Source organism: Piliocolobus tephrosceles, chromosome 2 (genome assembly GCF_002776525.5).
Source record: "Piliocolobus tephrosceles isolate RC106 chromosome 2, ASM277652v3, whole genome shotgun sequence".
NCBI lineage: Eukaryota > Metazoa > Chordata > Mammalia > Primates > Cercopithecidae > Piliocolobus > Piliocolobus tephrosceles.
The window spans coordinates 163,790,784-163,814,342 of record NC_045435.1 but is presented as its reverse complement, the minus strand read 5'-3'; the positions used below and the strand labels follow the sequence as shown (position 1 = coordinate 163,814,342).

Here is a 23,559-nt window from a genome sequence, read left to right as displayed (position 1 = left end):
GTATGTTTGGAATCAAGATACTGAGGCCACAAGGCAAGTAAGCTCTTGAACTCAGATCCAGAAAGTTTCAGAGCTCCTGGGAACAGAATTGCTGGGAATAACCTAAGAATAAAAGATCAAGATATCAAGCTCCCTGGAGCTGATCTATGGTCTCTGGGCTGGTCTTTGGTTACAGGTGACCCAGTGCAAAACTCCAACCAATTACATTCTCTCAGCTCCACGGTTTCAAAAACACAGCGAGACTCTAATTTTCAACTGTTCTTCTCTATTCCCCCATTCCCCCTAAGTAGCTCATTCCAGTTGTTTTTCTTGGGCTCACATCCCAGCATCCTTGTGCCCCACCCTGCCTGGAATTCAGGCAGCCTGCGATTGTTTCAGCGCCCATATCCGCTTACCCAGCAGAACACCACCTTCCTCATCCTGACTCCTCCCAAAGGCCAACCTTGTCAACCCAAACACAGAACAAAGACAAAAACACCCGGCCTTATTCCTGTGTAGCCTTGTACCATTTGCAAATCATTTTTTTTTTTTTTAGATGGAGTTGTACTCTTGTCACCCATGCTGGAGTGCAATGGCACAATCTTGGCTCACCGCAACCTCCGCCTCCTGGGTTCAAGCGATTCTCCTGCCTCAGCCTTCCCGAGTAGCTGGGATTATAGGCATGCACCACCACACTTGGCTAATTTTGCATTTTTAGTAGAGATGGGGTTTCTCCACGTTGGTCAGGCTGGTTTCGAACTCCCGACCTCAGATGATCTGCCTGCCTTAGCCTCCCAAAGTGCTGGGATTACAGGCGTGAGCCACTGCACTTGGTCTACAAATCACTTTCATACACGCCACCTTATTTTCCTTCTCACAATGCTACTGCAGGCAGGGAAATTGTATTTCCATTTCAAAGATGGGACACCAAGGCTCAGAAAAATGAAGACAAAGTCCCGGCATCACATCACTTGTCACTGGAAAGGCTGGGTTTTCAGCCCCGATCTTGTGACTCTGAGCTTCAAACTAACTTCTAACATACTTAAATGGAAGACTAGATTTGTGTGATTCTAAACATTAGCAAATATAAACCACCATCTCATCTTTTGATTGGTATGCTTAACAGTTGTGCTTGTTTTATGCCAAATTCAGTGTCAAACATGTATCTGCCACTCAAAAAAACTACATATGTGATATGGTTTGAGTTTGTGTCCCTGCCCAAATCTCATGTTGAACTGGAGGAGGGGCCTGGTGGGAGGTGACTGGATCATGGGGGTGGATTTCCTCCTTGCTGTTCTCCTGATAGTGAGTTTTTACAAGATGTGATGGTTTAAAAGTGTGTGGCACTTCCCCCTTTGCTCTCTCTCTCCTGACGCCATGTGAAGAAGATGCCTGGTTCCCCTTTACCTTCCACCACGATTAAGTTTCCTGAGGCCTCCCAGTCATGCTTCCCATTAAGCCTGCAAAACTGTGAGTCAATTAAAACTCTTTTCTTCATAAATTACTCAGTCTCAGGTAGTTCTTTACAGCAGTGTGAAAACAGACTAATACAATATGGTTAGCTATTTTTACCAACAAAATCAGTTTTTCCTGATCAGCCTATAGCATGCCATTAACACACTGCTGGCCAGGTGATCATGTAAATATTCTACTTTGTATTTTCTACCATCTTGCACTACTTGATCACACAGCATTTTGTTTAACTTGTTCTATAAAATGAGAATAACACCTGAGAAGATTATTGTGATAGCTGAAGAAGGCAGTGAATATAGAGACCTTAGCTAGCAAATATTCAATTAATGGTACACCATATTACTACCACTAACAAATTTTCAATGCTTTCATTAAAATCAAGCAGAGTTTTGTTTTCTTAACAAGTATCTGATGAGGTATAAAGCAGCATCAGTACAATAATTCAAAGAAACAGAACGATTTCCTCTCCTTGGCCTTTTTGAATCCTTTATTTCTTCCCTCATTCAGCAACCTCCTGGAGCCCACTCTCCAGTGGAGGAGAGGGACGTGCAGACAGTTCCTATGATGATGAGAGTGCTCCACCGAGGGGGCATCCAGGGCTCGGGAGGAAGCAGCCTTAAACTGGGGAAGAGGAGTCAGGGCAAGGGAGGTGGGGCTCGCTCTTGAAGGATAGGGAGAATTTCCTTGGAATCCAAGAGGGAAAAAGGCATTCTTTTGTAGGAAGAAGTCTAAGCAAAGGCAAGAATGATGCACTTGGGGAGGGGCAAACAGGTGGGATGGCTGCCCCACAGCCACGTGCAGGGGCATGTTAGGAGATGGGGAGGAACCCTGGTGGGGCCTGGTCATGAAAAATTTCCAATATTGGATGAGTTTGGACCTTATCCTCTAGTCCCATAGTTCTCACCCCCTAACACATACTGAAATCGCCTTTGGAAACTTGAGAAGACACCAATACACAGGCCCCAATTCAAGATTCTGATTTGTTGAGTCCTGGGGGGTGGGGGTGGGGGGCTGAGTATTGGGCTTTTTATTTATTTATTTATTTATTTATTTATTTATTTATTTATTTATTTAGATGGAGTCTTGCTCTGTCACCAGGCCGGAGTGCAATGGCGTGATCTCGGCTCACTGTAACCTCTGCCTCCTGAGTTCAAGCCATTCTCCTGCCTCAGCCTCCAGAGTAGCTGAGACTACAGGCATGCACAACCACACCAGTACATACTACACTAATTTTTGTATTTTTAGTAAAGATGGGGTTTCACCATGTTGGCCAGGGTGGTCTCCATCTCTTGATCTCGCCTGCCTCAGCCTCCCAAAGTGCTGGGATTACAGGCGTGAGCCACTGCACCCAGCCTGGGCTTTTACAATAAGCTCTCCATGTACAACTTGAGCAACGGCAAGCCATTTAAAAGATTTAATACGGGAATGATTTGACAAATTTGCAGACAGGTCACTCTGAAAGCAGTTTGTGAGAAGGGTGTTTGGAGAAAGTCTGAAAAGAAGGCAAAGAGACATGTGGGGACGAAAGGGGGGAAAATTTGAAAGCTATTTGAATGGAAGAATCGACTAATTGGAAATTAGGGGCAAGGCAGTGGGACAAGAATGATTGACGTGCCAGTTCTACTGCATCTAGATGTGCCACTAACAGGTCGGGAGCCCAGATCAAAGAGCTGGTTTGGGAGGAGGATAATGAAGTTTGTGAAGTCTGAGCTCCCTCTGAGAAGCCTGAGAAAATGCAGGTGGCTCCCTCAATCAACAGACATCCAAAATGGACTTTAGTGCTGAAAGGGAGCTGGAGTGAAGATTCAGATGTGCAGTGTGCAATGACGTATGGGAGGTGGCTGCAAACATGAGCATGAATTTTGCCCAAGTTGAAGTAAACTGGATGAAAAGAAAATAGGGCTAAAGGGGGAGCACGAACAATGGATGCTGGTGCATCAGAACCACCTGCAGACCCTTACTACAATTTCATTTCTTCATGTCACTCTAGACTGACCGAATCTGGTAAGCCCCAGAATCTCATTTCTAACAAGCTCTCTTGTGCTGCAGGATCAAGGCTAGGTTTGGACACTGTACTTGTTTCCTGGGGCCGCTGTAACAAATTACCTCAAACTTGGTGACTTAAAACAACAGAAATTCATTATCTCACAATTCTGGAAGCCAGATGTCCAAAATCAAGGAGTCAGCAGGGCTGTGCTCTCTGTGAGGGCTGCAGGGGGAGAATCCTTCCTTGCCCCTTCTAGTTTCTGGTGGCTCCAGTCTCTCCTTGGCCTGTGGCTGTGTAATGCTCATCTCTGCCTTCATCTGCACATGGCCTTCTCCTTTCTACAAGTGTCTCTTATAAGGACACTTGTCATTGTCTTTAGAGTCCACCTCTCATCTCAGAATCCTTAATTACATCTGCGAAAACCCTTTTCCCAAATGAGGTCACACTCACGGGTTCTGGGACATGGACACATCTTTTGAGGGGCAGCCATTCAACCCATTACTGACACCATGGCAGTAGCTCACATGAATGAATGTGAGAGGGAGCTGGAATCCAGAACTCCATGCTAAGCTTCCTGACAGTGGTAGGAAGAGGAAGAAGAGAGGAAGGGAGAGCAAGCCAGCTCAGAGACCCCTAAGACATCCAGCTGCACTCCCAAGTTGTGTTCTGCTCAAGGGACCACAGGCCACTGTGAGTTCAGGGCAAAAGACCACCTGAGAGTACTCCACAGAATGGAAAAAAAATCACAACAATCATAAATTCACAAAAAGCCAGGCCATGCTACCCTCAAAATGTAGGCAAGAACTTGGAAGGGCTGAAAAGGCTTTTAATTCATTTTTAAACTAGATTAATGCAATATGAAGCTGGAATTTCCTCTCTAAGATTCTGCAGCCCTTTTCTCACCACCCTAGTAGTTTCCAGTCCAGACAGGTCACCATGGCAGCATGGGATTAATTATTTCTGTCTTTCCCATTGTTTTCTTAGGAGCAGGCAATGCCCTCAGCCATGAACATTAAAGAAGTTCAGTTACACCTCCCTTTTCACCACCTACAAGGGTCCCATAAATATTCACTGAGAGCAGATCACCCCTCATTTTTATACTGATACACGTTCCACCATTAAAATCCTACATTATTTGTGTCAGTTCCCTGATACACAAAGGTTTTCTGTCCCCTAAAACAGGACTTTCCCTGCTTGGCAACAGGGTTTCCAAGGCCAGAAGGTCAGTGGGGGCTGGAGATGGTAGAAAGGAATGAGGCACTATAAGATTAAACTCACAACCAGGGGACAACAAGAGTCTTCAGAATCAGATTCTTAATGTGGTAAATATCACCCCATCATACATTTCTACAGCAGGGCTTAAAAGGCACAACCCTCAACCCCACCCTCTAAGACCAAAGCATCCAATCCACCTCCTAGTTAGCAAGTCCACAATCTTACATAGGTCAATCTCTATGTCAGTCTGTCTCTGTGCTTCACCCGAGTGTCTAGAGCCGCACTCCTCAAATGTCAATGTGTGTAAGTCAGCTGAGGATCTTGTTAAGTGCCTTTTCTGACACAGTGGGTCTGGGGTAGGGCTCGAGGCTCTGTATTTCTAATGGATTCCCAGAGGATGTCCATGCTGCCAGTCTGAGGACCACACTTGGGGTAGCAAATGTCAGGTCTCCAGTGCAGCAGCATCTGATGGCTTTTCTTTGGTCAAGTCATCCTGGAACAAGTTTCTAGAATGATTCCACCCTGGCCCCCCTAGAGTCCAGTCCACATAGCATAAGCCCTACAACTTCACTTACAATGGCAGACACTTGTATTTCTAATAAAAGCCCAACTCCTACAATGGAAATGGGTGACATAAACAGGACAAATTCCAGAAAAGGGTCTTGTATGTCTGGTCCATCTTCATCTATGTCAAGGTGGAGATGGCTGAGGTACCCCTGAAGATGTGGTTTAAACGGAGTGTAGGGAAACCAAGTTCCCTGACCTCTGGTGAAATAATAGCTAGAATGGAAATGATGACGATGATGCCAGTAACAAGAAAAGCTAACACTGACTGGGCACCTTTTACATCCCAGGCCCTGGGCTATGTGCGTCAAAGACATTATGACTCAGCACCAAGAAAGAAAGGGGAGGGTTAAAAGATGTGTAGAAAAGAGGGAAAGCATTGTAAATTCCAGGGTTTGTGGAAGGTCAATAAAGTGTCAACAGAGGGAGAGAGGACAATTCTCAGATTGTCCCAGTCTAGGACTAGTTAGGAAGTCACTGTTTGATATTTCAGAAAACATCCTTGGACCAAACATACCAAAGACCAAGTATATCAGGACATATCTGCTGTCCCTTGCTGTCATCCATCACCTGATGCCATCCAGGTTAGCTTTTGCAGGCTTGGTTCCATGCAGCTGCCTTAAGAGGGACATGCCTGGACACGGAAGGGCTTCCTCCGATGTTCTTCCTGTCTCACCCTGGGATCAGTACACTGAGCACTGGGCAACTTAGTCAGGGCTGCTCTGTCTGAAGCCTTCCAGATGTGCCTGGACACAAATACTATGCTCTGCTACTGACCCCACTGACATAATACTTTGCCTGTATGAAATGGACATAGTTATATCCGAAGTGACGGACTTATTTGTGGTGAGATGGAGAAGGTTCAATGGCCTTTACTTTTCCCTGGGCTGGGCCTCAGACAGCTTCAAGCCCAACGCTCTGCAGGAGAAGACTGGGCAGGTTGCCACTGAGGGAATTCAGATCAGTGGACTGAGTCAAATTGCATGCAACTGCCATGCAAGAAGCAGCCCATAGGCTCCATTCGGCCTGCAGATGCTCTCATCAGGCCCCGATCTATGTGAAAAAGTCTCAAACCTCCAGTTTGCCACAATCTAACCACTTGCTTACCTTCTCATACCAAGCCCACATTTAACGTTCAGATTACCTTCCTGTTCCTGTATGTGAGTTTTAGATCTTAGTCTATAAAAATGTAAGTATAAATCACGTGTAGGTTTTGTTCTGCCTGTGAAATTTTAATCTCTGCACTGTGGTTCATTGTCCTAAAATTTAAATGCTGAGATGTCAGTATTCAAGTTTTCAAAACTCTCAGAGTGCTTCGTCCTAACGAAGGACAGGTGTTGAAAAGCCTTACCACAGAATATATTTGGGTGACATACTATTTCTTAAGGATTCCTTTAGTCTGTCCATTCCTATGGGAAAAATTTCCCTACATAAATCCTCAGAGGCAGAGTGGCAAATATCAAACTCTTCACTTTGCTGCAGTCAGTCACATTAATGATAGTCTGTTCAAGCTTCAAGAAAAAGGAGTACCTAACTCCTAATAAGCATCTCATGAAATCAGATTTTCTATCAGAGGCACTCAGCTCTCCTTCTTTAAAACAAGCGTCCCACAAGTCATCATGAGCAGGTATGTAACGGGAAGCAACACTCACTGAGCTTTTATCGGTTCCAGTATCCTGAGCTGACATCATGCTCCCTCCTGGGTTACAGTATGTGGGAGCTGACATCATGCTCCATCACTGTGTCACACAAATACAACAGTTCCAAAAAACAGATCACAGAAATAGGGCCTGGACCATCCAGGTGTCAGGTGTTCAAAACAATAGGGTCAACACCATGAAGCATCTCCACCAAGATCACAAGTACCCTCAAGGAATCCTCAGAACTGCTCAACGAAAATGGTAGCTAAACCCAAGAAGCAGATTTCAGCTTTAGTGACATCAGGGGGATGTGCAGCTGATCCCTCAGTCCGGGGAGCATTCTGAGCAGTCTGGGGCGTGAGGACCTCCTGCTGGAAGGCGGCTGAGGCTCTGGGCCGGGTGTTCCCCACCTCCTCCCCACTGTCAACAGACACCTGGCTCCAGGCACAAAATGCCAACGTACAGAGATTATCTGTATGGGCCTGGGCCCTCAGATATTTATTTAAGTCCACGTACACACTTTCCCTGCACAAACATTTTCTTCTTCCCCATTTCCCACAATTCCTCCTCCCATGTTTCCAGTTTGAAGCCACTGCTGGCAACACTACGACCTCTGGAGGGAGGCCAGGCCTGGCAGCACAGACCTCGAATGCAGCACAGGATTGTGAAAGTTGCCTCTTCATAGGCTCAGGAGACGCAGGCGCTTGGCAGAGCTGTCAAGCAAGCCCACCAGTAGGTCTGAGGTACAAGGAGAGGCACAGAGGCTTTCCTACTATGGAAAAGTGACAAAAACTCTGGCCAGTCTTTCGAATGGATGAACAATGGTTCAGACAAAAAAAATTCGAGTGGAAAACATTGTGGGGTGGGGGGGGGGGAGAATATTAAGGGAGCTACGTTCCAGTCAGCTGTTGCCAATTTCACCCCAAAAGAAATTTAATAGAAACAGAAGGAAAGTTTCTGGCAGTAGTCAGCTACCTACATAGTTCCCCTATTCACCTAGTTTAGGGTAGAATTATCTGAGCAGAAGGAGCTATGACGTTGGTAAATAAGTTGTCTACATTAAAAAATAAATAAAACTCCCCACGCAAACTCCAAACCACTGCAGGTAAACACTCGCAATATGTTGTTTGGAAAAATTATGCTTTAAATATACTGATCTAAAAAAAAAAATCGAAAGAACAGACTGTTCTGTAGAATAGCTTGAGTTTCTGCCTGTGCTTTCATTTTAGAAAACAAATGCTCATAGACCTCACAGTGGGAGGAGTTTCACACAGGGATTCAGCTCACAGAAAATGGCCACCGGCTTTGAGAGACCTTAACACAACAAACAGGGCACCCAAGAGACCTTTTGGGAATACGAGGCATTTGCCTTTCATAAGGGTAATCGTCTAGAGATACACAAAACCCCCTTTTTTTTTCTTCCCGACCAGTAATATAAATCATGGCCTCCCAAGTACTTGTTTACAGAATACCACAATGACTAATTACCAGAACTTTTCTTATTCTCTCTGAGCAAAGGAACCTCATGGGAGAAAAAAAAAAAAAATAGGTCATTTTTAATGTAAGGGAGTTGCTAGGATTGGAGGTAAGACAACTAATTAAACTTCATAAAAGGAAAAAAAAAACCTCAAAAAGTATTTTCTAAAATAGAGAAAGGCGCAAATCTTCTTATCAGAAACGCATTATAAATAGAAAAGAAACTCTTAAAAGAGATTGTTCAAATGTGACAAAAAGCTCTCGGTTTCCTGAAAATGTCAAAAACAAAAACAAATATTGACAATACTCTAAAATATCCAACAGACAGGGTAAGAACTTCACCTAGAAGCAAATTTCCATTTAGGTAATTTACCGTGCTTCTGTGCACAGAGTTGCTTTACACTGTGTAGTCACTGAAGACACTCTAGAACTGCTAGACCTTCACAGGAAAAATTTTAAAGGTCAGGGTTTTTTTTTCTTTCTCTAGTTAGCACAGCACTCCGGGGCAGCCAGTTCTCTAACGTCTGAGTAAAACCCTACACAGGGCTTCATTTCAGTGCCACGTCATGGCTTTTGCAGACTATCTTCTTGCCTCTGCTTCCTCAAAGTGGTCCTTCTGTCCCCTCCCATTAAAGCAAAGGTGGAACTTGCATTAATCCAAGAGAAGGGCTGAACACACTGCAGAAGGCATGGTTCAGCCACAGGCGCCGGTTACGGCTACATTGTAAATCTCTTCCACCAAAGAGCATCAAAGACCCGCACGGAGACCTTGAGAAACCTTGCTCTTTGAGCTCAAGTCAGGGACTAGAAGACCAGACTAAACAGGTTTAAGCAGGGACAGACCAGAATGCTGAGTAGGTTTTTCAAAAAGGGAATCTTCATTTAGGTGTCTGGGAGCCAGTCACTGTGCTATTAGAACTAATCGGAAATCTCCATGCTTACACGAAATGCACAAAAGTATGGGGAGACTGATCTGAATATGCGGGTCTCCCTTGCCTGGCAAGATACTAAATTCATCTTTGTTTGGACTGAATTGGTGGTCTTATTATCTAATTGTAATCAACTCTACAAATAGTCAGAAGTTGTTCTAACACATGAACAGGAAAAATAACATAAATAAAACAGGGCCTAGAAACAATATCCAACTCACAAAGCAGGAAGTGACAGCTCATATCTGTCTCACCTTGCACAAAGCTGCCTTCATGGGTTGCTGAAATAATCCCAGGATACCCTTCCAGGACTTAAATAGCCACTGGAGTTCTCACGAAAATGCATCCTGGTATGAACACTCACAGTAGTGGCCAGAGAAACTGGTGCGCAAGCTGGGTCTTCCTCCCTCCCCGAGAAAATGTTTAATTTCTTTCAATATTAAGTTATAACATAGCTTAGGAATTTTCATTTACACAAAAGAGGAGAAATGTTTTTGTAAGATGGAAAACAGCCTTCTGCCTCTCCCAGGTCAAAAAGAAATTTGCTTGACTATCTTAATTGGCAAAAACCCAAGGGCTCCAACTGGACCGGAAGCTTTGCATCACGGTGTCCTACTGCGTGTGTCTGCTGGAAGTCCAGCAGACGTCATGGTCAGCTCGCTCTCATGGGACAGTGCCAGTCCTTCTTTAAGCTTTGCTGCTGACTGCCATCTCCTGCTTTTCTGATAACCTGCCTGTTTCTGGCAGACTGGGCCTAGGACAGTGGGTTCTGTTCCCACTTTGCCACTAATGATGTGGCCTTGAGCAAGTCCTAAGACTTCTCTGGACATTTCTTTCCTTATCTGGAAGGCAAAGAGGTTGGGCTAGTTTATTTCCCAGGTTCCCTATAAGCATTATATTTGAAAACCATGATTCCCAGCCAGTCCCAATCCTTCTGTAAGAGTCTTCATTCCCTCAAAAATGGACAATCTCCCACCCTTAAATTCAGGCACTTTCCTCAAAAGTGTAGAGGGTAAAGGCAGAAGCCAAAGTCTGGCTAATATCGGCATATCCATGAGGACAGGAGGGAGCTGCTACATTGAGACCCCTGGGAGACCTCAGACTGAGTCCCTGCCCCTGCTTGTTCCAGCACCTCTGCTTTTCTGCTCGAAAGAAAATGAAGTACTACACCTTAGAGCTGGAAGGAAACAGCCATCATTGAGCGAAACCTTCTCTGGTTACAGGTGAGGAAACCAAACAAGCAAAGTCATGCTGGGAACAATTCCTAGGCCTCCCCTCTGGATTCTCACGGATGTCTTTCTCCTCACTCCAACCCAGCCCTGCAGGGGCTCTGGGCAATTTTCCTAGCCCCCTGCAGAGTTCCTCAGGGCCTCAGAGGGTAATCAACAAACATTTACTTAGCCCTCTGGGCAATCCCCCAAGGAGTAGTTTTAAACTTCCAACTGGTATAGGCTCTGGGAACATTCAGCCCAGCACAGTGACAGTGACAGCTATAGCAAGACACAAATTAATGATCTTATCAGTGTGGAACGCCATTGGTATTTTACTCTAAAAGAAAAGCTTGTAACAGCACAGACAGTAGATAAGGATAGGTTAGGGAGATAGGGAGGCTCCATGAGGCTGGGGTTCTGATCTCCTACCTGGCAGGTAGTTGATACTAAGTAAATATTTGCTGAACAAATTCAAATTTGCACATTATCTCTGCTCTACTTGCTTCTTGTCAAAAAGTCTGAGGTTACAATAATATTAAGGATGAGGATCTCTGAGCCTCTCAGTTAAAATCAGGAACAGGCCAGGCGTGGTGGCTCAAGCCTGTAATCCCAGCACTTTGGGAGGCAGAGACGGGTGGATCACAAGGTCAGGGGATCGAGACCATCCTGGCTAACACGGTGAAACCCCGTCTCTACTAAAAAAATACAAAAAACTAGCCGGGTGAGGTGGCAGGTGCCTGTAGTCCCAGCTACTTGGGAGGCTGAGGCAGGAGAATGGCATAAACCCAGGTGGCGGAACTTGCAGTGAGCTGAGATCCGGCCACTGCACTCCAGCCTGGGTGACAGAGCGAGACTCTGTCTCAAAAAAAAAAAAAAAAAAAAATCAGGAACAAACACCGGTTTCATACTCTCACTATGTGGCTGGGGAGGCAGCCCAGAGTGTGGAGAGAAGAGGCTGGCCTTGTGAGTCAGACAGACCCCAGGGTGTAAAAATCTCATCTCAGGACGGGCACGGTGGCTCACATCTGTAATCTCAGCACTTTGGGAGGCTGAAGCCGGTGGATCACCTGAGGTCAGGAGTTCGAGACCAGCCTGGCCAACGTGGTGAAATCCCATCTCTACTAAAAACACAGAAATTAGCTGGGCATAGTGGCAGTCACCTGTAATGCTAACTACTTAGGAGGCTGAGACAGGAGGATCACTTGAACCTGGGAGGCAAAGTTTGCAGTGAGCTGAGATAGCACCACTGCACTCCAGCCTGCGCAACAAGAGTGAAACTCCATCTTAAAAAATAATAATTAAAAAAAAAACAAAAACAAAACTCTAATCTCTACAACCTTGGCTGTAGTTGTTGAGTTTCTTTTTGCTTCACTTGCCACACCATGTTGTCTGAGGTTCTAAAAGATGGCAGAGATAATGCATATAAGGTATAGACCTAACTCCATGAATGTCAGTTCCATCCTCTTTCCTTGGAGCTGTGGGTATAGAGAGAGAAACTCTGTTTCTAGGAAAGGCTCCAGGCCATCAGCATCCTCCTCCAAAGAGGCAAACCAGTAAAAGGATGCTGACATCATTTTAAAATGACTCAATATAGTTTTCATAAATATATTCCCACTACATCATCTTATTTCTAAATTATGTGTAGAGAACATAAAGAGCAATTCAACATACATGTCAAATGTTTTATACTTTCCATATCTAAGTTAAACACCAAACATGTCTATATACCTCAATCCTTTGTTGTGAATAAACAAAGAGAGCAGCTAGAACTAGGAAGAAAAAAAGGATACATTCTTTCTCTCTCTCTCTCTCTCTTTTTTTTCTTGAGATGGAGTGTTGCTCTGTCACCCAGGCTGGAGTGCAGTGGTGCCATCTTAGCTCACTGCAACCTCTGCCTCCCGGGTTCAAGTGATTCTCCTGCTTCAGCCTCCTTAGTAGCTGGGGCTACAGGTGTGTGCCACCATGCCTGGCTAATTTTTGTATTTTTAGTAGAGACGGGGTTTTGCCACGTTGGCCAGGCTGGTCTCGAACTCCTGAACTCAGGTCATTCATCAGCCTTGGCCTCCCACAGTGCTGGGATTACAGGCATGAGCCACTGTGCTCGGCCAAATTATTTTTTCATCTATAAAATGGAGTTGGGATAGATGAAGAATATGAACTTTAGCCTAAAAATTAAGTGACTTTAAGATGCAGAGATTGAGGGAAATAATATAATGACAGAGATGTTTATCTACCAGCAGAGTCATGTAGAATAATTTAATGGCATGACTGTGTAGTGTTGTCACTATATATATTGCTAACAAACAAGTGACAGTGGTTTTGCAAACTCTGGCCATGGGACAGGGTGTCATCACTTATTCCACAGAAAAGAAACTGGTTTGCAGGCAGCATGTTACACAGTACTGTGATCACACAGCAGAGAGCAATGAGATGATGCGGGGCAGGAGGGTGCAATAATACCACCATTCCCTGACTCTCTGGAAAGTATTTGCTTTTATCTGATTATGCATATAATCCATTAACATTAATGACATAAAAATTTTGAGCATAGACTTATCTCTGGTAGAAACAGGATTTGAAACTAGCATCTCAAATCTCAGGTTTATCTCTTCTCCTGCTTCACAGAAGTTGGTAATTGTTAATCTTCATCACCAGCCATGACAGTGCTGTTTAAAATGCAGATTCCCTTGCCCCACCTGGGAATCTACATTTTGACAAGTTCCCCAGATGGATTCTTGTCCATACTAAATTGATGGTCACTGGGACTAACCCAGAATAAATCAGTGGTAATAGGAGGTGTGTGCTTTCCATGATAAAATTAACAAATTAAAATGAGTCTTTAAGATAAGGCTTTATGTGTAGATGCACATTATATAAATTTATATATCTATACAAGGTTGTGAGGGGAAGGGAACCAATATTAATTAATTGCCTGCTACGGTATATAGAGATCCTGACCAAATTATATGTTAGTCAGTCTTCCAAATAATCCTATATGATTTATGGAGGGAAAAAGTCAGGCTTAGAGAGAAACTCTTCTAAAGTCACAAGTCTGGAAAGTGGCCCAGCTAGGTTGTGAAACTAGATTTATCTGACCCCAGTCTCCTCATTCCATTGTACTAAGCTCATATGCACGTGAAAACACGCAGACATGCATATGTCATACAATAGCCATATGGTAAAAGGCAATGGAATTACATTATTGTTAGAAACTTTTTGCATCAACGGAAATGTAGTTTTTAAAGGACTCATTCTATTAAGGGATATTCTTTAATTTGTATGCTGACAACAGAATATAGTGTATGACTACTATTAAAATCACATTTAACAGCTTGAATTTTCATAATCAGAAACATGTTCAGAAACATAATCAGAAACATGGGATTTGCCAGGGACAAATTTAAGAGTGATTCTTGATTTGTGTAAGCTACACACTTACGTAAATTAAACCACTTAATATTCATCATATACGTCATATTACCTTAAAAAGGAAAACACCAACAATGCAACTTCACACTTGTCAATCCAAGAGTCTTCCTAAGCTCATCCCTCACCTTCCAGGGTCTGACGTACCTGGCTCCCTCCATTGGGAACCTCCTTCCGCTGGCTTCTGGAGTTGCGTTCCTCCATGGTTCTTCCTTACTATCTTGCCAGACTTCTATCTGCCTCTGGATCTTCCATTCTTTTCTCAAAAGGCTCCATCCTCAACCATTTTCCCCCTATATTCTCTCTCAAAAATCTCTTTTCCCATCTCTTGATATTCTCTCTCAAAAATCTATTCTCCTGTCTCTTGACTTTTTGTTATAAACCAAAGACTCCCAAATGAGCCCTGGCCTTCCTGTGGAGCGCAAAGCCCCCTTCTGCCTGGGAGACAGCATGTTTCAACACTGCAAACACAGCACCTGTAAAATGCAGCTCCTTACCTCCTTCTGAGTTTCTTCCATGGGTAGTACTGCTCTGGAATCGCAGTGTCAGCTTTAGCTGTTCCTTCTCCACTGACACATCAGATTCTGTCAGTTCTTTCCTCTGCATCTGTTCCTTTCCCATTTCATTGTTATCAACCATTTCAGGCCTTTCCTGCCCCTCTTTTTCCCTGGTGGGTCATAGCAGCTTAACTGGCCTTCTGGTCTCTAGTTTCTGCCCTGCCTCTCCTCCTGATCTCCCCCAAGCTACTCACAAGAGCCTGGTCCTGAAGCACAACCAAAACACTCCCCTGTTCAAGTATCTTTAATGACACCTATTGGTTAATGCAGTCACATTTCCTAATTGGCATTCAAGACTGTATCATTTGGCACCGAATGTTCTACAGTTTTGATGCCTGTATATAGACCAGTTCTAACTCAATTGGACTTGACCCTTTTCCCTGAATATGATCCATGTTTCTCCATCTCCTACTAGTCCTTCTATTTCAAATGCCTCTTCCCCATTCTTTTATTGAAATGCCACATCATTCAAGGACTTGCTTAGATGCTTTTTCTCAAGAGCCTCTTGACTGCTAGGGATAAAAGGGACCCCTTCCTCCTCAAATTACCAAAATATCTTCTTTTTGCATTTATCACATGGTTATTTCTGCATATCTTCTTTCCTCAACAGAGTCTGAGAGCGAAGAGACCAGATTTTTGTGGCAGTTGAATTCTCCATTCTCTCTAGCACAGTCATACTTGTAGTAGATTGCTGTACAGCATTCATAGAACACCTTAAAGTTTACAAAGCATGTTCACATTCAACATCTCATTTGTTTTATTTGGGGATTAAGTTGTTACAGGTAGCATTCAAGTCTTGCGATTTGATTTCTGTGGCTTATTGCAATTCTTAGAGCTATCTCTAATTTTCTACCTTATAAATTAAACAAACATATTTCTTAAATTACTTTACTTTTGAATACCCACAGTCTTCTGTGGCCTACAAAGCTAAGAGAAGAGAACGTTTCAAATCAAACAAAACCCCCTTGCCAAACTGCTTTTTCTTGGATTCTGAGTTAAAGGTACAAATAAAAAGGCCTCTATAAGCAGGTAACAAGAATGACAAAATCAAAATTTTAAAGAGAAGTGTGAAATTCCTTTCTAAAGATATTAAGACTTTTTAAATGGCTTTCCTATATACCCATTTGGAATTCTACGTATAGGTCAATCTCCAACATCCATGAGCTGCCGTTCCAGCATATTAACAATAGAAAATTGCTAACAGTTGAACAACAAATTCTTTGCTAAGAGACTGGAAATGACTAATACGATTGTAAAAACAAATCTGTCTGGTCTTGAGTACCCAAGTGCCTTGTAGAAGCTCAATAAACATTTGTTGATGAAAAATAAATGAATGAATTCAGAGAAGGCCTTACTATCATTTATAAATTGAGGGCATAAGTTTTAATAGATGGGCGGAAGTATAGATTTAAGTGGAGAAGAAAGAAAAATTGAATTTAGAGGTAGAAATTTTGGTATGTCTATGACTCTGGTCTGTCCCTGTGATGGACCCCACTCTGCAACTGCTGGAGAAGCAGGGGAAGGAGGTGGGGGTGAATGGCAAGCACCATCCACCCTACCGTGCCTCTCTGGAACCAGGCTGCAAGCTCCTCCAGGATGGTCACTTTGCAGTCCTGGCCCAGCGCTGTGCCCACAGAAGGGACTTCATACATGTAGTATGAGATGCAAAGCCCTCCATGACCTGTCTCTATTTTCACATTTCAATCCTTTACTATTCTTCCTCACCTCCTAGGGCTATCGCGAGGGGTAAATAAAAAATACTGTGCTTAAAGGCCTTCACACACTGCCTAGCATACACATGCATACAAATGCTTGATAAATGGTAGTTGTTATTGTCACCATCTGGGACTTCGTATATGGCTCCAAGGTAGAGCTTAGTGTGTTGGGCCATCAATACTTGGCTGCGACAGCTGCAAGTGTCCTGGGGATGGTCTCTTCACGTTCGTATACTTGGTGCCTAGCAGAGCGCTCACTCTGGCTCAAGCTGGCTACGTGACTGAGCAACGAAGATCCAAGGTCCAGTCCTGCCTTGAACCCAACTCACTGGGTAACCCTAAAGTGTCATCTAAACTCTCTGGGCCTCAGCAATGTCAGTGCTCCCTTCCAGCCTAGAGAAACTAGAGATCTGTGAAGAGATATGTAGAAGACTCCAGAACAATTGCTGACAGAACTGGAATGAGAAACCAGCTGTCCTAAAGCCTTGATCTCCTAGTTCCCCTTCATCACGGGGGCTTCACACATCCGGTCTCCCAGTAACACATCACTTGAGTGTCATGGTCACTTTGTAACCCCAAAACTTGATGGATTGCTGTCTTGAATTGTATACCCTTTGGGAGTCCCTCAGAAAGACCATTTCCTATCTCATGTAGACTAAGGAGAGACGCGAATTCAGTTACCTCAGTTAGAACGGACCAGCTTTAACAGAGTTAGATTCCTGTGCTTTGGAAGAAATCACTTGGAAATCCTTGGTTCTGAGTCCTCCATTTCTTCCACATCAAGATCTAAAAAGGAAAAGAAAAGTGCAGTGTCCCATGACTAGCTGCTAGGATTTGATGTTTTAGCAACAATAACTGCAATGAGCACATATTGAACACATAAGTCAAGCACCCACAAAGTGGTTGACATATGTGGTTTCGTGTTGTCTTCATAACAACCTTCAGATGTAGGGAACATTCCCCCATTTTACAGCTATAGAAACGGAGACTCTAATGGGCCACAGAACCTGTTGGAGGTCACACAGCTGGTTTATGTGACAACTAGGACTCAAATCCAGATTCAATTGATTCCAAAGCCTGGGCCATTAACCAGTAAGTCAGGGTTTTAAAAACTTTTCAGCCAGTGACCCACTGTTTTAAAAATTTATGTTATATAAACTGAAAACCAAAAGTCTCATAAGACAATGCTTACCTTCACTATGTGCAGTGCATGTTATTTTCTATTCTATTTTTCTCTGTATTGTACTGTATATTCTATATCTTAAGAAGATTTCCAGTAGCAACCCACTAAACTGATCCCACAGTCTTCTAATGGGTCCCCCACTCTTGAAAAACACTACACTTAGATATAGAGCCTCACTAGCTGTTTCTCTGAAACCAGGACAAAACTCTTCCACATTTTTTAACCATGAGAATCTGACCAAGTAGTTGAGCTTCACAGAAGAAAAGTCTTTAACCTTTAAAATGTGTATAAGGCACTATAACACATATCACCTATAATCGATCCTTAGAAGGGATACTCAGTTAGGGCCAACGTCCAGAATGGAATTAGGCACTTACCTACCGCAGTGCAGGAGTTATAAAGCGGAACCGCGGACAGACTAAAATCTCAGGTGATTTATGATGTACCCTACAAAAAAAGTGGCTAACGGCGGGCGGTTGTGTTGTATGTTGTACCAACAGAGCAGACCTAACTACTGCAGAAGTAGGCGGCTGAGACTGCAAACCCCTGGGGGCAGGGCTCTGCCTTTGCACGTCCCGTTCAATTCCAGGGTCTTGGTGTTGCATCAAGGAAATTATCAAGTTCCCGTAGGGTCAGGACTAGGGTCCGATTCTCAATCCAGGAGACGGGAGGTGTGACTGTCAACGCAGTGCCCGAGCCCGCTGGACTCGAGCCCACCACGTCCCCAGTCCCGGGAGCGCATTCCTCCAAGGCCCCCGCCCTCTAGCACAGCCGCGCAGTTGGGCCACGAATGCGGCGCAACCTGCCCGCACTCTCCAGCCGAACCCACCCCGCCCCGCCCCGCTCCGCTCCGGACGCGGGCTCCGGAGTCCGGGCACCTGCGGGCGCTTCCTTCCCGCGGGCAGCTCGGCTCTGCTGCGTTTTCGGAGCTCAACCCTTGCGAGGGTTTCCCCAGCTCGGCTTCCCGGCTCCCTCCAGAAGCGAGGTGCAGTCGGGCTGGCGGCGCCCCGGGCCCCATGCCCGCAGGCCGCGCCTCGCCCCGCCCCCGGCCCCGCGAAGACCCTGCAAGGGGCACTTACGGGGCTCGGCTCCTCAGCCTCCGGCGCGTTTCCCCGGGGGTCCATGGTGCTTCCGGACCCGTGAGTCCAGCCGCGGCGCTGCACAGCACCGCCCAGAAAATGGACGCCGGCGGCTCGGCTCTGCCGGCCCGGCCCGCCCCCGGCGCGGGGCAGAGGACGCGGCCCGTCCGGGAGGAGGTCGGCCTGACCCGCAGCCCTGCGGGCCCGGGGCTGGGGGAACCGCGGCGCCAAGGATCAGGCCTCAGGAGGGCGGCGGCGGGACCCACGAGGGTCCCGCAAGGCCCCATGCCTGACCCAGGGGCCAGCCGGGGCCCCCCACCAAGTAGGCAGCGGCCTCAGCCTCCTCGGGGAGGACACAATTCAGAACCTGCCGAAGGTCAACGCAGTTAGGACTCTGGGCCACACAGCCTGGTGACTGTCAGAACAAGGCCCCGGGCCGCAGAAGTGTCCGTGAGCTCCTGTTCCAGACTCTGCACACAGGATTCGCAGGAAGTCCGGTGCTGTTTCAATTGCATCAAATGCTCAAGAATAAGGAGTCACCTGTGTTTTTCCATGGCCGTCAAGAGAGGCCTAGATTGATTTTTCCCAACGTGGCGTAGAAACTATTTCACGCAAAAGACCCAGTCCTCTTCTTTAAATGAAGGGCCCTGGCCGCTGGCATCTTTCTTCCAAGATCCAGGGACTGCTCATTGAAAAAGTATTCAGAGAGGGCCTGCCACAAGCTGGCCATGTGGAGCTAATGCACGAATAATGGACAGGTGTTTGTTTTTTAAAAATCGTCCATGTTCCCTTGTTTTGATAGTAGAGTCTTATTCTTAAATTTTCTTTTAAAAAAATTCAAGGGCACAGCTTAAAAAGATTAAAAAGCCAATTCTTTGCATAACTTACGTTTTTAGCCAGGAATCTACAGTACTTGCAATTCTGCATCCCAGTTCCTGACCATGTTTTAAGAATGTGATCACTTGATGAATAGACTCCAATATTAAATATAAAGCCAACAATATATTTTAAATAATGAGGGAAAAATATATTGACTCCAAGTCAGATTAAATAATCGTGTTATTTAAAAATAAAAGGAAGAGTTTTGAAGGCCGACAGTTTGGGCAACATGCATACACATGTATATTAGCATTTCCCAACCTCCTCAAAGTCAAGCACCCTTTATTCTTCCTCCATATGCCACATGTTCAGAAAGATCTACTCCACTAAATTGCATTTATTAAGTAATGATTCATCTTCCCACTTAAACAAAAACAAAAACCTGCAATGTTTTTGTATATGCAATTGTCAATCGAGCTTCCTCAAAACCTGAGCTAAGCTGTTGTTAATAGTGGATTCCAACCTAAAAAACTTGTGGTCTATTAATAATTGCATGTTTGTATGTTTCCACTGAAGCTTTTGGAAACTCTGAAAATTATTCAAAGACCTCCAAGAAAACTGAGACACATGGATTAGGAACCAGGGTTGGGAAGTGCTAGTATTCGGTATTGCTCTCTGTGTTTCCCCGTGACTGGAAGGTGGGAGGTGGTAAGGCAAGGCACAGTTCTACTTTGGATTCAGCCTGCCTGGGTTTAAAGCACAGCTTTGTTGCTTACAAGGCCACTTTAGGCAAGTTAGCTAAACTCCCTTGGCTTCTTCATCTATAAAATGGGACTAATTTTAATATCAGTGCCTACCTTGTAGGACTTTTTAAGAATTAAATGAGATAATAACATGTGAAGCATTTTCAAGAGTACCTGGTATTATGTAAGTGTGCTATGATTGTAGGCTGTTGTGGCTGCCGTTAGTACTGGAAGTATTCAGAGTTCTGAGTTCCTACCATCCAAGCAGTGAGAATCATAGCTACTGTGTGTAAAACAACCTTTACACCCTAGAAATTTTCCATGGGTAATCTGCCAGGGTCACATGGTGAGTGACATAAAGGGATTGAAACAGGTCTGACTCCACATCCACTTTTTTGTATTGTTAACATGTTCCAGGTGGTACCTTGATCAGACTCTGTCAACAGCTTGTTAAGGGTAAAACCAGCTCTGGGTTTCCTAAGAGGCTTAGCAAGTGAATGGGTCTTTACATCCACTTGGGAATTCACAAACAGTGGCATTTCTTTCTTATTAGCGCCAAATGTTTCTCCAGAACTGACTAGATTTCCCCAAATTGTTATTAATAACTAAAATATCACAGCAACAGTTTTAAACAACACAGTCTAAAAATTACATAATCAACCCGTCCTTCAAAATTTTCCATCCTTCCTCATAACCAGTCACAGATTCTCTCTCTTAATCATTCTTCTGAGTATGGGGAACTATCTGGAAATTTCCAGAAAGGGCCCAAGTTGTCATAATTATTTTCTTTTCTGCAAAAGTTTATCATTTTCAAGACCACTAAACATGATGTGTTTCCTCTATCTTTATAATACTTCTCATTTCAATACATTTGCAAAAAAAAAAACCAAAAAAAAAAAAAAAAAAAACCCAAGACTTTCAAGATTATCTCCTCTCTCAAATTTCCACCAGTTCTTCACCATTCCCACAGTATGGTTCCTGATTCTTTTCCAGGGGCCTTTTCTAGAAGGTTTTCCTACCTCATTCATTTAATCTCCACACTGATTTTTGTTATCCTACAACTGCCTGCTTGCACTTTCTGACTAGGAGTCTTGGCCAATTTAACACTTACTAACCTCTTCTCTTTAATGTTTCAATATTATAATATATTAAAAGACTAAAGTATCTTTTTTAAACCAACTTGCTGTCTTTGTTTCCTACTATTGGTTAGGAATCTGTTAACACATTCCAACTCTCATACTAGCAGCACTCTGTTAATTTAATTCATGGTTTTACTTTTTTTTTTTTTTTTTTTTTTTTTGAGACGGAGTCTTGCTCTGTCGCCCGGGCTGGAGTGCAGTGGCCGGATCTCAGCTCACTGCAAGCTCCACCTCCCGGGTTCAGCCATTCTCCTGCCTCAGCCTCCGGAGTAGCTGGGACTACAGGCGCCCGCCACCTCGCCCGGCTAGTTTTTTTTGTGTGTTTTTAGTAGAGACGGGGTTTCACCGGGTTAGCCAGGATGGTCTTGATCTCCTGACCTCGTGATCCGCCCGTCTCGGCCTCCCAAAGTGCTGGGATTACAGGCTTGAGCCACCGCGCCCGGCCCGGTTTTACTTTTTTTTTCCTCTTTCCCTCAACCTGTGTTCTCACCAAATTCTATAATTCGGCCTCCCCCAGTTTGGCTGCTTATCACTTTCCCTTCAAGCACTTTAAGGAAGTCTCTTTCCAAATCATTTTTTCTCATCTCTACTATGTTCTTGAAAGGCCACTTGTTGTGTGTGATGTGTGTGTTTGGTAGGAAATCTACCAAAGCCCCTGAAGAGGCAATGTTTAGAATAGGGGTGTCAACTTCCCATGCCTGTGGGAGCCAGGCAGATAAATGTGTGAAACTGCTTATGGGAAGTGGCATGAACTTTGGCCTGCAGGAGAATTCAAGTCCCACCTAAATGGGGTTGGGAGGTGGGGAATGGGATGGTGGCTCCCCAACCCTGGACCAATTGTTGCCAGGTGGCAGCACTTCCTAAGGGAGCCTGAATCAGGATTTTTACATAAAATCTATGAAATGTTGACTACTTAAAAAAAAAAAAAAAAAGGAATATAAATCTGATCAAGTCTGTAGATGTAACTCCCAATTTACAGGAACTCTCTGAGATAGAGAAACACATAAAACAGCACCAAGGGAGGTAATCACCGATTTCAGATAGGAGGAAACTCTACAACAGTTTCTTCAACAAAATTTTTACAGCAATAACAAGGAAAAAAAGAGGAGGGAAACCTATAAGTTAAATAAAATTTAATCGTGTCAATTGCACTGTATGGACTTTATTTGGATTTGAGCCTTGAACAAATAAATTGGTTTTTTAAAAGATGACCTTTCATTTTTTGAATGCTATGATGTTCTGCTGTTATTAAAGAATGATTGTTCTTTGTTGGTGTGGTCTAGTACTGTGATTATTTTTCTTTTTTAGTAATCCACATTTTAAAAGTATATTTTAAAAGTAATCTACATTTGTAAAACTTTTTATTTCAAAATACTTCAAACTTGTAGAAGTGTTGCAAGAACAGTGCAAAAAAAAAAAAAAAAAAAAAAAAAAAAAGATTCCTGTATACTCTTCACCCAGACCTTCCTGAACCATATGAAAGTTACAGACAACATTCTCTTTTACCCCTAAATATTTTAGTGTTTCTTTTCGGAGAGAAAACCCTTTTTCTTAGAATATTTAGCTTTTAGAGAATCATACTAAATCATACTAAAATATTTAGAAATTACACGATGTCTGAGATTTGCTTCAAAATAATACAGAAGGAGATTTACATGAAACAAGATTGGCTAGCAGTTGACAATTGTCAAAGAACTAACAAGGAGTTCATTAAACTAGCCTCTACTACATATGTTTAAAGATTTTCATAAAGTTTTAAAAGGTTATGTTAATAAAAGTATTTATTTAAAATGATATAAAATGCTTCTGCTAGGATGTTAAGTAGACAAGCAGATACATAGTTTGTCTACAAATTACTATCTCAACTATTAAAAAATACACCATGCATAGATAAAAGGCTGAAGGGATCCATGCCAAAATGTTCAACACTCCAAATTACCTCATAGTAATATACTACTTTTATAATTTGAAAAAAAAAAGTAGTATCATTTTAAAACCAAGAAACAAAAATATTGGCAACTCATTCAACTAAAAGCATTGTTAGAAGTGAAACAAACACACAGGTGGACTGAATCTGGCCAATAGGGCCCCCAGGTGGACTGAATCTGGCCAATAGGGCCCCAGTTTACAGGTTTCCAATTAGAAAACGGACCTGCAAAACCCATTAGGTCCCTCGGGCCACATCCGGCCTGATACCTGTTTTTGTGTAGCCTACTAGCTAAGAATAGTTTATACATTTTTTACTTACTGGGAAAAAATCAAAAGGAGAATATAAACATAGCTCATTTTATTGCACTCCATTTTATTGGGTTTGTAGATACTGTGGTTTTTTTTTTTTTTTTTTTTTTTTTTTTACAGGTTGAAGGTTTCTGGCAACCCTGCTGCAAGCAGGTCTGACTGGTGCCATTTTCCTAATAGCATGTG

General features: G+C 43.6%; 1 protein-coding gene across 7 annotated transcripts in view; it reads right to left on the bottom strand.

Annotated features, from left to right (window-relative positions):
* Positions 1-23,559, bottom strand: part of ZBTB38 (zinc finger and BTB domain containing 38) — a 65,725-nt gene that overhangs the window by 29,432 nt on the left and 12,734 nt on the right. For 4 of the 7 annotated variants that reach the window (XM_023192139.2, XM_023192142.2, XM_023192141.2 and 1 more), the window contains one exon: positions 16,854-16,958. Coding sequence is in view for 1 of the 7 variants with exons in the window: in XM_023192137.1 (XP_023047905.1) it covers positions 14,398-14,418 (21 nt within the window). In the remaining 6 variants the exon portion in view is untranslated. Of the gene's footprint in view, positions 1-14,397; positions 16,798-16,853; positions 16,959-17,732; positions 18,146-18,434; positions 18,850-23,559 lie in introns of those variants that run through there. The other 3 variants (XM_023192138.2, XM_023192140.2, XM_023192137.1) reach the window with 3 other exon arrangements.